This window comes from Schistocerca nitens, chromosome 1 (assembly GCF_023898315.1).
Source record: "Schistocerca nitens isolate TAMUIC-IGC-003100 chromosome 1, iqSchNite1.1, whole genome shotgun sequence".
NCBI classification, from domain to species: Eukaryota; Metazoa; Arthropoda; class Insecta; order Orthoptera; family Acrididae; genus Schistocerca; species Schistocerca nitens.
In genome coordinates this window covers 1179172485-1179187247 of record NC_064614.1, presented here as the reverse complement: position 1 = coordinate 1179187247, position 14763 = coordinate 1179172485, and the positions used below count along the sequence as shown (strand labels likewise).

The 14763-nt window shown below is 39.6% G+C and overlaps 1 protein-coding gene across 1 annotated transcript in view; it reads left to right on the top strand.

The window, feature by feature from the left end:
- The window catches only part of LOC126233266 (glutaminase kidney isoform, mitochondrial-like), a 122249-nt gene that overhangs the window by 77152 nt on the left and 30334 nt on the right, over positions 1-14763 (top strand). Inside the window, exon 5 of the mRNA XM_049942853.1 lies at positions 9492-9623. Coding sequence (XP_049798810.1) covers positions 9492-9623 — 132 coding nt within the window. The remainder of the gene's footprint in view (positions 1-9491; positions 9624-14763) is intronic.

The following is a 14763-nucleotide window of genomic DNA, read 5'->3' as shown; positions in this document are numbered from 1 at the left end:
TCTTGGCACAGTGTTACACCTTACGGGTTATCTGGATACTTCCCACTAGCACCAACCTGTCAGAACTCCGGAGATGGGAACTTGCCCTTCAGTATATCCTCTCTTCTCGTTACTCACCAGGCCTCAAACCTCCGCTAATTTCAAGTTGCTGCCGCTCATACCTCACCTGTCATTCAACAACATCTTTGCCTCTGTACTTTCGCCTCGACTGACATCTCTGCCCAAACTCTTTGCCTATACAAATGTCTTCTTGTGTCTGTGTATGTGCAGATGGATATGTGTGTGTGTGCGAGTGTATACCTGTCGTTTTCTCCCAATAAGGTTAGTCTTTCCGCTCCCGGGATTGGAATGACTCCTTACCCTCTCCCTTAAAACCCACATCCTTTCATCTTTCCCTCTCCTTCCCTCTTTCCTGACGAAGCAACCGTTGGTTGCGAAAGCTTGAATTTTGTGTGTATGTGTTTGTTTGTGTGTCTATCGACATGCCAGCGCTTTCGTTTGGTAAGTCACTTCATCTTTGTTTTTAGATATATTTTTCCCACGTGGAATGTTTCCCTCTATATATAAACCCACATCCTTTCATCTTTTCCTCTCCTTCCTTCTTTCCTGATGAAGCAACCGTGGGCTGCAAAAGCTTGAATTTTGTGTATGTGTTTCTGTTTGTTAGTGTCTCTATCAACATACCAATGCTTTCGTTTGGTAAGTTACATCATCTTTGTTTTTAGATATATTTTTCCCACGTGGAATGTTTCCATCTATTATATTCATATCATTAATTTGAACCCAACAATTACGTTTGTTATTGTCACTGTTGCATTTTGAAATCTTTTCTGTCATCTTACTTTCTCCTTTTGTTTGTGCAAGTAGTTTCACTTTGTATTCACCTTCTTCTTTTTTCCGTAATGTACCATACAATTTTATCCTGCCTATATATACTCAATAATATGTAACCTACTTCCAAACCATAACAAAAAAAATTTTTTACACTTTCAACACTGCCGCTGCTATAAAATTCACTGTTCCCAGTTCACAAACAGTTCCATTTACCTATTAAACAACCATTTCGGCTAGTTCTAACAACTTTCGCTTTATTTCCATTTCCATTTCCATTTTTCCCACATCACTGATCATTTTTAGCCGCTTCCCACAGGTTTTAACGTCATTATTTCTTCGTCAGACAATTGTTAGCCTCATTTTCATAATCCACCACCACAAAACCACTCCTTTTAATACATTTACACGCAGTTTTTTCGAAATTTTCCCGAATTTCTCCATCCTTTAACGTGTTTTGGAGGCAACACAACCACCTAACCTTTGTGCACATCGTTGTTTACCAACCCAAGTTCACCACAGGATCAGCGTAGCTCAGCTTTAACCAACACTCTTTCGACTTTCTTCACACCAGATCTCCAGTTGCTTTCTAGTTCACCTTTATCTCTCCCAATATATTTTTATTTTCATTTTCATTTCAGCCTCATGTTACACTTTCCACCTTCTACCACCTTGTCACCCTCACAACATCCCCACAACGACCCCATTAAGTTTTATTTACATTCCCTCCACAAACATGCCTTCACCCTAGCCAGATTACGCTCCCATATATTATTTACTCAGGCTTGTCTGACATATGGCATTACCCCAAAGGCATCACACTTAAAACATGCCTTCACCCTAGCCAGATTACGCTCCCATATTTTATTTTCTCAGGCTTGTCTGACATATGGCATTACCCCAAAGGCCTCACTCTTAAAGTTCCCATCTCTGGCTGTAGCCCTTCTTTCCATCAGTCCCTACAGTCCCTATACCAGTTCCAAACTGAACAATCCGTAGCCTTCACCCACCTAATCCTTCACCTACACATCAACTCAGCCAATGAACACACCCGTCAACTCCTATCCTTAATAAAAGTCCTCAATGTTTCCTCTCCCACATCCACACCAGCTGTTCAGAGCATCCTCCTACAGGCCAACCGCAAATTAGAACAGCATGCCACCCTCCACCTCAAAAAACTATCCAAACTCCTGGTTTCCCACCTCCGGAAAGGCAACTCACTCACCCTCCACAACCTTTCCAGCAAACCTCAAACTCCTCTCATTGCACACAGACCCAGTCTCTCCAATCTACTCAATCTCCCACTTCCAGCTCCACTCCCCCCAAAACCTCAAAATTCTAATCAACACAATCTGGAACCACAAAACCCTAATTCAGTAGTTAACCTTCCCTCCAAACCTCTCTCCCAATCCAAAACTTGTGTCCTATCCAAAGGCCTCACCTTCAGCCTTACTCCCAGATTCAACCAAACAGCCCTCGTCAAAGATTTGCTGTCCTACACTCATACTCTCTGCTGGAAATATCACTTTGCCACAAAGAAAAATAATCCTAATCCTACTCCTAATGATCCAACTCCCCAAGACACTATCCAAATTGAACCCTGCCTGGAACAGTTCCGTTCTCCGTCACAGCAGGACCCACCTCCTCTTCCTCAAAATCACCCTCTCCAAACCTTCCAGGAATTTCTCACTTCCAGCCTTGCCTCTCAATCCTTCTTGAAAAACCCTAATCCTACTCCCAACGTCACCACAGCTGAAGCCCAGGCTATCCGTGATCTGAAGGCTGACCGATCCATCGTCATTCTTCCAGCGGACAAGGGTTCCACGACCGTGGTACTTGATCGTCGGGAGTATGTGGCTGAGGGACTGCGTCAGCTTTCAGACAACACCACATACAAAGTTTGCCAAGGTAACCCCATTCCCGATGTACAGGCGGAGCTTCAAGGAATCCTCAGAACCTTAGGCCCCCTGCAAAACCTTTCACCTGACTCCATCAACCTCCTGACCCCACCGACACCCCGCACCCCAACCTTCTACCTTCTTCCAAAAATCCACAAACCCAATCATCCCGGCCGCCCCATTGTAGCTGGTTACCAAGCCCCCACAGAACGTATCTCTGCCTACGTAGATCAACACCTTCAACCCATTACATGCAGTCTCCCATCCTTCATCAAAGACAACAACCACTTTCTCAAACGCCTGGAATCCTTACCAAATCTGTTACCCCTGAAACCATCCTTGTAACCATTGATGCCACTTCCTTATACACAAATATTCCGCACATCCAGGGCCTCGCTGAAATGGAGCATTTCCTTTCACGCCAATCACCTGCCACCCTCCCTTAAACCTCTTTCCTCATTACCTTAGCTTCATCCTGACTCACAACTTCTTCACTTTTGAAGGCCAGACATACCAACAATTAAAGGGAACAGCCTTGGGTACCAGGATGGCCCCCTCGTACGCCAACCTATTTATGGGTCGCTTAGAGGAACCTTCTTGGTTACCCAGGCCTGCCAACCCAAAGTTTGCTACAGATTTATTGATGACATCTTCATGATCTGGACTCACAGTGAAGAAGAACTCCAGAATTTCCTTTCCAACCTCAACTCCTTTGGTTCCATCAGATTCACCTGGTCCTACTCCAAATCCCATGACACTTTCCTTGACATTGACCTCCATCTGTCCAATGGCCAGCTTCACACGTCCGTCCACATCAAACCCACCAACAAGCAATAGTACCTCCATTATGACAGCTGCCACCCATTCCACATCAAATGGTCCCTTCCCTACAGCCTAGGTCTTCATGGCAAAAGAATCTGCTCCAGTCCGGAATCCCTGAACCATTACACCAACAACCTGAAAACAGCTTTCGCATCCTGCAACTACCCTCCCGACCTGGTACAGAAGCAAATAACCAGAGCCACTTCCTCATCCCCTCAAACCCAGAACCTCCCAGGTCCCCCTTGTGACAGGATACTTTCCGGGACTGGATCAGACTCTGGACGTGGCTCTCCAGCAGGGATACGACTTCCTCAAATCCTGCCCTGAAATGAGATCCATCCTTCATGAAATCCTCCTCACTCCACCAAGAGTGTCTTTCCGCCGTCCACCTAACCTTCATAACCTCTTGGTTCATCTCTATGAAATCCCCAAACCACCTTCTCTACCCTCTGGCTCCTACCCTTGTAACTGCCCCTGGTGTAAGACCTGTCCCATGCACCCTCCCACCACCACCTACTCCAATCCTGTAACCCGGAAGGTGTACACAATCAAAGGCAGAGCCACGTGTGAAAGCACCCACGTGATTTACCAACTGACCTGCCTACACTGTGAAGCTTTCTATGTGGGAATGACCAGCAACAAACTGTCGATTCACATGAATGGACACAGACAGACAGTGTTTGTTGGTAATGAGGCTCACCCTGTGGCTAAACATGCCTCGGTGCACGGCCAGCACATCTTGGCATAGTGTTACACCGTCCTGGTTATCTGGATACTTCCCACTAACACCAACCTGTCAGAACTCCGGAGATGGGAACTTGCCCTTCAATATATCCTCTCTTCCCAGTACCCACCAGGCCTAAACCTCTGCTAATTTCAAGTTGCCGCCGCTCATACCTCATCTGTCATTCAACAACATATTTGCCTCGGTACTTCCGCCTTGACTGACATCTCTGCTCAAACTCTTTGCCTTTACATATGTCTGCTTGTGTCTGTATATGTGCGGATGGATATGTGTGTGTGTGCGAGTGTATACTTGTCCTTTTTTTCCCCCTTAGGTAAGTCTTTCCACTCTCGGGATTGGAATGACTCCTTACCCTCTCCCTTAAAACCCACATCCTTTCATCTTTCCCTCTCCTTCCCTCTTTCCTGATGAAGCAACCGTGGTTTGCAAAAGCTTGAATTTTGGGTATGTGTTTGTGTTTGTTAGTGACTCTATCAACATACCAACACTTTTGTTTGGTAAGTTACATCATCTTTTTTTTAGATATATATTTTTCCCACGCGAATGTCTCCGAGAAAGAGAGAGAGAGAGAGAGAGAAGTTATATATATGTCAATGGTTATTAAAAAAGCAACATAAAATTTAATATTTCTTTTAAAGCATGGTTATGTGCTCTCATTAACAGAGACATACAGTAAAATGTAGCAAATGTTCTGCAAAAAATTCATTTATTTATTGAAAGATTAATTAGTACATTTTCTATGAGGGAGTTTGCCCTTTCCTTTCCCTTTTGTAAAATATTGGTTGGGTTTATATTATATTTTATAAAGGAGGTTGGATACTGCAGGTGAACAAATACATACAGACTTCTGATGTACTTACTTCATACAATATTTTTTAGTCATTTAAATGCAGTTATGAATCTTAAGGTAAATGACATGTTAGCAGTGTCACAGAAGGAAGAAGACGGGAAAGGAAGCCATCCCCCAAGTGGAGTATGACATACTGACATGCAAGTAGAAAGCAAAAAATTTGGTGAGTCAATCATTTTGCTGCAATAGCTAAGACTATTTATTGTTATCTCTGACAAAAGAGTGCTAATGTATTGTTTAACAGCTGATGAATGAAAATAATACAAAAGACTCAAGTTATCTCTGATGAGTGAGTGCCAATGAATAAATGATTTAAGAAAGTTGAATAAAAATGGTTATAGCTATTAATATAGTATGTTATGAAGCATAAGACTGAAGAATTTATGAGTTAGTAAGTAGAAGTGTCCTGTCCTATAACTATTGGAAATATTAAATAAAAATTAAAAACTTAGACTTATTCTCTATAGAACTTAGGTAGCTACTTTTTAAAACAATAATGAGCATTTGTCTATAGAAATGAAGAAAAAAGAACACTTCATATATGTAAACAGTCATTACTGCATTATTAAAATTGTTATCGATATCAGCAAAATGTCACTGTTTTAATAATAAAGACTTAAGATGAGCATTGTAATTTAGTAACAATCAATAGATCCCTGGTGGACAGTCATTGACAATGAGTATTTATTGGCTGGTGAAGACCTTTTTGGAGAAGCATGCATGAATGGTATTAGTAATAAATGGTAAAACAAATGTAGGTGGAACAATGAGAGAGAAAGCTCATTATTAGATGATTTAATAGAATATATGTAAATTATGGCATTAGAAGAAATAAAGGTACAAAGGTACAAAAGAGGGCGTCAGGAAACATACATTTGGATCAACTGCATATAGTGGATGTCCTCTGGAGACTCTTCATCATTGAGTTGCATAATGACAAGGGTTGGAGACTACGTATACTGTTAAAGACTTAAGATGGGACATACCCATATTTGTGTAGGTATTAGAGAAGGGAAGAATAGGCAAACCAGGGAAGGGACAGCATAATCGTTGGCCAGGTGCATCCACAGATGGAATGATATGAACTGTTTTTTGTATAGAGAGATCAGAAAGGGACATTCACAATGCAAAGATCAAAAGCTATTTGCACAGTAGCTGTCCATAAGAGAAGGTGTAAGCACAGCTCTTACAGAGGTAGGAAGCTGTACGGTGACTAGCAGTCAAACTTTAGAAGTGATATCCAAAATAGTTAAAGGCAAATAGATTTACATGGGCAGTGATGATTTTTTGAATTTGCATTTCCACACATGTTTGACTTGCCACAGACCTGGAATTTCAAGTGTGGGGAGTGATGTAGATTAAAATATCAGCATGTAATTCCTCTCAGGAAAGATGAGCTGAAACATTTTCTATCTCAATAAAATTAAAAAACTTCTGCTGTTCGAATCAGTGAACTGAAAGCAAAGTAAATGCAATTGCCTTCGGGTAAGATTACTATAAAAGTGATATAGTCTGATAAAACAGTGTAAATACCTCTCATAACTGAAATTTTCACTCTTCTGTGATTTGTGCACTGACATGAAACTTTCTGGCAAGTTAAAACTGTGTGCTGGACAAAGACTTGAACTCGGGACCTATGCCTTTGAAAACACAGGAGTAACAACAAACAACAAACATTCAAATGCGCCTTAGGGTATGAATTAATTAACAGAAGTCACATTAATTCAAAATTTGACTCTTCTTGTTAGTCTAGCTGAATATCATCAGAAAGTTATTACATTTTCATGCAAAGCAGATGAATTTGTGGGAACTTTTTAGTAGACTAGCAGACAAGCAATGCTTCACAATTGCTAAAATATATGTATGGTAACTGTGTTTATGTCATAATTCCTCTTCCCCTCTCACTCTGTCCATCTCCACCTTGTCCTTTCTCACTCTGTCTCCTCCTCACACATCTCTGCCCAGTATCTCCTCCCGCCTCTCCCTGCCCGTCTACTCCTCCCACACATTCTGTTTCCATCTTCTTCTCCCCCTCTTATCACCATCCATCCCACTACATCTGTCTCCCCCCCCCCCCCCCCCACATCTCTATCCATCTCCTCTTCCTCCTCTCTCTGACTTTGAACTTATTGGTTACTAGTGCAAATAAACCCTTGATTGGGAACTGAAGTTGCTTAAAATGGTTGGGCGAATGGTATGGGAACATTGATATATGGGGTATGAGAAACCTCTCCAGCTGCTGCATCTGTGAGGGTAGTAGCTTCAAATGGGTAGGACTACAAAATTAGCCATAAATACAACTTTCCTGATTTTGGTTGAAGCCTACTGCATGGAAGCAAACAAAACAGCAGATTGTTGTGTACACATTTTTCTGAAAAACTGTATATATAGAGAACGGATATATACAACTGAATTGATTTGTCTAATGGTATAAATGTTTTACTTGTACTGTCATAGTTAAAACTGGCCCAAACTGCACATTTCCACAGCAGAGCATAGTGCTTTCTTTCTCGCAGCTAGTTTTAACAGAAAACCTGTACATTGCTTAAAAAATTATAACCTATGTTCATCTGAGTATGTGTTAGAGTATATTATAAAAAATTTGAAGTCAATTGGTCAAGAACTCTTTGAGGTTTTTGCTAATACAGGGTGGTCAGAAATAAGCTTGTAAAAATGTTGCATGTTAGGTTGTGCTGAGAAATAATTGCTCAGAAAAAAATTGATATGTTGCTCCACTTCTGTATTACCTAGTATTGAAGTTAGCCAGTCAAGCCATTATGTGCACAAACTAAAGCAGCCTGCCAGATACAATTAGTGTCAATGGTTATCATGATGGGCATGAGATTGCTCAGCCTTGCGCTTGAGTTTCATCCTTACTACCGACCCATGTCCAGTCTCGGTATGGCTGATTTATTCAGTTTGAGGAACTCAAATGAAGCACGGATTTGGTGTCAATGTCTCTGGTGGGCTGCTTGAATTTGCTCATGCAACAATCTGATTGGATAACTTCAATGCTAATTGTTTACACACCTCATGCGCACTGTAACTCAATTAACCTTGTCTATGTAATTCCTATGGGAGCAGTATATAGGGGGGTTATAGCATATTTCTACATTTATCACTTAAAGCTGGTTCTTGAAACTTCATAAATAGGGTTTTTTGGAACATTTTGCATCTGTCTTCAAGTGTCTGCCAGTTGAGTTTCTTCAGAATCTCCATGTCAGTATCTCATGGATCAAACATACCCGTGAACACTCAAACTGCTCTCAGTATCCCCTGTTGGCCCTATATTTGGTGTGGTTCTCAAATAGCTTAGTAACATTCTAGGATGCTTTTTTATATTTTCTTCGAAAACCCAGCCTGGTGGAATCCTATCATTTCCCAAATTCTAAGATGGCCTACATGAGTGTTTTGTAAGCAGTCTTCTTTGTAGACTGATTGCATTTCTTTATTATTCTACCAGTGAACTGAAGTCCACCACATGCTTTACTTATGACTGAGCCTGTATGATCATTCCATTTCATACCCCTACAAATTGTTACATCCAGGTATGAGTTGACCAGTTCCAACTATGACTCACTAGTATTGTAGTTATAGGATACAATGTGTTTTTGTTTTGTGAAGTGCACAGTTTTACACTTAAAGCAGTATGCCAATCTTTGTACCACTTTGGAATATTATTGAGATCAGACTGAATATTTGTACAGATTTTTAAAAACAGTAATTCATTACACCTAACTGCATAATATACAAAAATCTTAGGTTACTTTGGTCTGCAAGGTTGTTAATATACAATATGAACAGTAAATGTCACATATTTCTCTGAGACACACCTGAAGTTACTGACACCTCTATCAATGACTCCATTCAAGATAACATTCTGCATCTTCCCAACCAAGAAATCATCAGTCCAGTCACAAATTTCACTTGATAACCCATACATTATATTTGAGCTCCATTCGCACAGCCTCAACTATAATATTAAGTCAGGTACTTAAGAATCCTGTTACAGCTACAAGAAATTTTTAATTGATGTAAAATGTTTATTAAAAAAATACTTAATGGAATGACAATGAAAACTAATAATTATGATATACTCCCCTGCAAATTGTGTGACTACAGTGGCAGAAAGATTAAGAGATTCAGACAATACATTTTGGTAACATGATGCTGATGCTTTTAATATATACAGTATAAGGTGCTGAAAGTGTGCTGCAGTGAAATATAATTAAACTCTATTTTACTTGGATAGTCTACTCACAATTTCAGGTTTATCTGCATAACGCTAGTTTTGTTGCAGCCTGTATTTACAAAGTTAGTTTGTACACTCAGTTTCTTATTCCAGGTTGGACTACCAGCTAAATCAAGTGTGAGTGGAGCAATGATACTTGTTGTACCAAATGTCATGGGTGTTTCTATGTTTGCTCCACCTATTGACCACTATGGAAACAGTGTAAAATGTAGAACATTTTGTGAGGTAAGAAACTTTCTTAATTATGATATGGTTTGTAAACAGTACTTGAAGCTATAGATTTAGCATGCTACAGAAGTGACCTCTATATGCAACACTTGAAACAAAAACTGCTGCAAGGTGTAATTTTGGTTACTTATGTTATACTCTGTACGTTAGAAGAAATGAATGCAAATCTTTTGCTTTTCTCTGAATTGCCTTCATATCTTCTCACACATTTAGTATATTTATTTATTTATTTATCATCATCCCAATGATCACATTTGTGATATAGGATTTGTCAGGATACATTTTAACAACTATATAATATCTTTACAAAATTTGTATCTGTGCTGAATTCATATTAATCTATCTTATGTTTAATACAATATACAACTAATAAGTGTTTTTATAACATAATTTATTATGCACTGATGTAATTTCATTTGTCACATTAACTTAAACATATATTTTATACAGTTGCGCAGAGATATTCACTTATGCTGTAATAGCATTTGTCAAGCATGTGGTTCTTTAGAACAGTTTTAAATTTATCCTCATTTTCCAGCTCTTTGATATGTTTTGGTAGTGCATTAAAAAGTTTGATGCCTTGATTACATACATGTTTCTGGCTTCAGGTCCTTGTTACAGCTTGTATGTGGTGATCTTTAAATTGCCGTGTATCGAAATTACGGAAGTCTGCATTGGTATTCATTTTGTCCTGATTTCTTTTGATCAGCAACAGACATCTCAGAATGTATAATGATGGAATTGTTAAAATTTTCAATGCTTTAAAAAGGGGCCTACAATGTGTTTGAGGTGGACTGTGGGTCATTATCCGAATAGCACGTTTTTGTAATTTGAAAATCTCATTTAGACGACAATTTGTTTTTCCCCAGAATACTATCCCATAGGATGCAATGGACTGAAAATAGCCAAAATATACTAGTCTGTTACAGTCATTACTACAAACTCTTGAAATTATTCTAAGCACAAAACATGCTGAATTTAGTTTTAGTGCTAAGTTCACCACATGGTCCTTCCAATTAATCTTCTCATCAATGTGCATACCCAGAAATTTTGCACACTGTACTCTTTCAAGTTGTTTGCCCTCCATGGTGGGATTTAGGTCGTCCTGTTCAATTATTTTTCCGTATTGCACATAATTAGTTTTTTTTGCATTCAGTGTTAGCTTGTTAGCACTAAACCATTTTTGTATATATTGTAGGACATGGTACAAAGTACTGTGCAATGACTGCTTCATATCACTAACTATTAAACTAGTATCATCAGCAAATAACATGATTCTAGCTTTTCTCTCTGACACCTGAATATCATTAATGTAAATGAGGAACAGCAAGGGGCCTAATACACTTCCTTGGGGTACTCCTACTGTGACCTCCCTTGGATCTGATCTTAGTTTAATTTTTTGATTAATATTTGGTGCTGTAATTTCAACCACCTGCATCCTCTTTTCCAGATAAGACTCAAACCACTTTTTTACCGGTCCTCTGATACCTATAGCTTCAAGCTTTTTCAAAAGTATGCTGTGGTCAACAGTGTCAAAGGCTTTTGACAAATCTAGATTTATCCCAACTACATTATTTCCCTCTTCCAATTTAGTGATTATTTCTTTTGTGTATTCTAGTACAGCTGTTTCGGTACTTCTCCCAGCTTGAAATCTATGCTGATCACTGTTTATCAGATTGTGCATATTAAGATAATGTGTGACTCTATATTTCATTAGTATTTCTAAAACTTTAGAGAAAGTTGAGAGGAGTGAGACAGGTCTGTAGTTTTCTATTTTAAGTTTATCACCCTTTTTCAACAGGGGAATGACTTTAGAAATTTTCAGTTTTTGTGGAAACACGCCCTCAGCCATTGACAAGTTTGCTATGTGCGCCAATGGTTTCGCTATCTGATTAGCTGTTTTCTTTACTAATATTATTGGCACCTGATCTACTCCAGCTGACATCTTGGACTTCAGACTTTTAATCACTTTTAAAACTTCCTTTTTGTTTGTTGGAACTGCCATCATACTGCTGGCTGCCTTGGGTGCTTCCATCTTAATCTGCTCCCCAAGATTCCTGCTTAATGTCTGGGGTCCATTTAAAAAGTAATTATTTATATAATTAGGCATGGCATATTTATCTACTATTTTATTCTCCTCATCTTTTAGAATAATTTCCTTGTCTTTGGTAGGTACCCCGGTTTCTTTTCTCACAATTTCCCATGCTATTTTAGTTTTATTTCTCGACTGTTTTATTTCCATATTATTACTTAATAACTTTGCATTTGCAATTACTCTGCGGTGTATTTTCCTGTACCTCTTTACATATTCTATAAAATCAATATTTGTACACTCCCTCAACTCTGAATTCAGTTTTTTCATGTTTTCACATGATTTCTTAATTCCAAGAGTCATCCAAGAACTTGACTGTACGTATCCAGTAGACTTGATTCTGGTCAGTTTCTTTGGAAAACACATCTCAAAGTTCATTATATAAATCGATGCAAATACACTATATGCCTCATCTGTACTTGACTGTTTCATAACATCTAACCAATTTTCATTTTCTAAGATACTTATGAACTGATGACAGCTGTCCACAGAGAAGTTTCTTTTGTAAATATTATTTACACCTTTATCTTCCTTTGACCTTAAAGGGATTTCAATGGTGAGAGCATTGTGGTCAGACAATCCTAAATCTATGTTTGTTACCTCTATGTCAGTTTCTGACATATTTGAGAAAATGTTATCTATGTGGCTATTGGAGGTGTTTGTTATTCTAGTTGAATTGTTTATGTGTGGTGACATGTTGAAACTCTTTAATATGTCCAAAAATTGCCTTTTCGGTTGACTTTAAACTAGAAGATTAATATTGAAATCACCACAAAGAATACTCAGTTTCTTTTTTGTAAATAGTATTTAGCAACAATTCTAATTTAACAAAAAAGACTTCTATGTTTCCACATGGTGACCTATACACTGTTATGACTATGACTTTTTTCATCAGGCCATATAGCTGGACAGCACATGCTTCAAAAAAACTTGTCAATACTTAAGTTCTCTGCTTCACATCTCTTTTTAAATTCTAACTCTTGTCTAAGGTAAATACCGACTCCACCACCTTTTGCAATTTTCCTACTATAGTTATTTGCCAGTTTAAATGGATTAATATGAACACTACTAATTTCTTGGTCCTTACACCAATGTTCAGTAATACACAAGACATCAGGTTGGGTGCTACTTACTGCTATTTCAAGTTCACAATATTTGTTCTTGAGGCACTGCACATTTAGAGTCATAATCTTTAGAACAGGGGAGTGAGCACTGGTGGTATTTCTCCTTTCGTTTAACACTGTTATCTTGGAGTTTTCATTATGGCTGGATACCAAAAATCCTGTTGTACCACAGGTTTCTTGTTTCTGTTGCTTTTCTTACTTGAAGTGGATGATGCTGATTGATTGTTTATACTAGCTGTGGCATCTGATGACATTTTAATATTTACAATAGCAGATGATGATGATTTTAGTGCTTCAGCAAATGTTGCTCTTGTTAAGGTTTTCATTTCTTCTGCTTCTGCCCTCATTTGGAGTGGGATTTTAGGGAACTTTTCTACTGTTATGCGGCTTATTTCTTCTAGTATCTTTTCACCCATCATCTTTTTTCCATAATAGTCTGTGACACTGTGTGAATTACCTAGCAGCTGCTAACAGTGTGTCTTTGGAAACATGTTTCAGTTATCCATAAATCAAAAATGTTAGGATTTACACTGAAAATTAAAAATCCAAAACAGAAAAAGAAACAGAATGATTGAGAAACTTCTGCTGTATAGCAACAAAAGTAACCTACAAAAATGCCATGTTAATTCTCCCTGAATTGAAGAAATAGGAAACAAAATTTAATAAAAATGCTTTTTCAATTGTGGTGTCATCTATAACAATTTTGTTTGCTTATAAAACTTTGCATTAGACCATGTTAATTAATTTATTGCATTATTTTCATGCCTATGTTTATTTACGGTTGACTTGCATAATTAAAATTGAGCGTAATATGCTTTTAAAGTGACATTTTGGGTAATATGAATACAGTGTAACTCAGTATCAGCTTTCAACTAGATAAACATGGGAAATTTCTCAAAACCATACTTAAATTAAACAATAGAATCGACTTTTAACAAACTAGGACAGAACTAAGGCAGATCTCATCTCCCCCCTTTGACACATTGTTGAGTAAATGTTCCAACTGGAGAAACAATTTCTAACCGCAATATACAGTGCTTAATAAGTCATAATATTACATGTATCTTCTAGAGAAGATATGTAGTAACACTGTTCACGTTTACATCGCACTTCACTTAGCGTAGACCGGGACTGTGTCCTAGGCATGCCCGATGTTGACTGACTGGGCACGGCCCGTGCTGCTGGAGTTGTTGTTGTTGTTCTTGTTGTTACGCCGGCAGAGGTCGCGTCCCAATTCTCGCGTGCCCTCTGGTGGACGGGACTCTACTCGCGGCAACTACCGCCTGTGACGCGCCGTGCCAATGTGCGCCTCCCGCGATCTTTCTGGTGGCTACTACACTCGTCCTCCTTCGGGGGGTGAAGCCACTGTGATCCACTGTGTCGGAAGGTGGAGCGTCGGGCAGGAGCAATGACCTCCACATCCATTGGATGGCCGGAGTCGAGGGGATCTGCCAACCCTCGAGCTGGAACCTTCGAATACGGCTGGAAGTGACCCACACGAAGAGGCCCCCGTCATCCCACAACCGGAGCTCGGGACAGAACGGGTGACAAGCTGTCGAACTCCGGATCCCGTTCCACCTCGGGAGGGGCAAGACCCAGTGGTGGGGACGAAGGGGAAGGGACAACCACAGGTGAACTAGCCCCCTGAGAAACCGAACCTGCTAGGGGGGCCGGATCTCGCTGGGGCATCTCGAATGATGGCGATGCCGGTGCTGGAGCTAGTGGAGGCTGCCAAGGCTGAGAACCATCGCAGTGCAGCAGAGTCACAGCGGGGAGAGGAGGTAACGTCCCCTGTGAAACCAATACAGGTGCCGGCAATGGGGAAGCCGGTGTCCGGGAGGTCGGAGGGTGGGTGCCCGAACGTGGACGTAGCTGATTTTGGTGACGACGTACCACCCGATCCCCCGCCTGCAAGGTATAG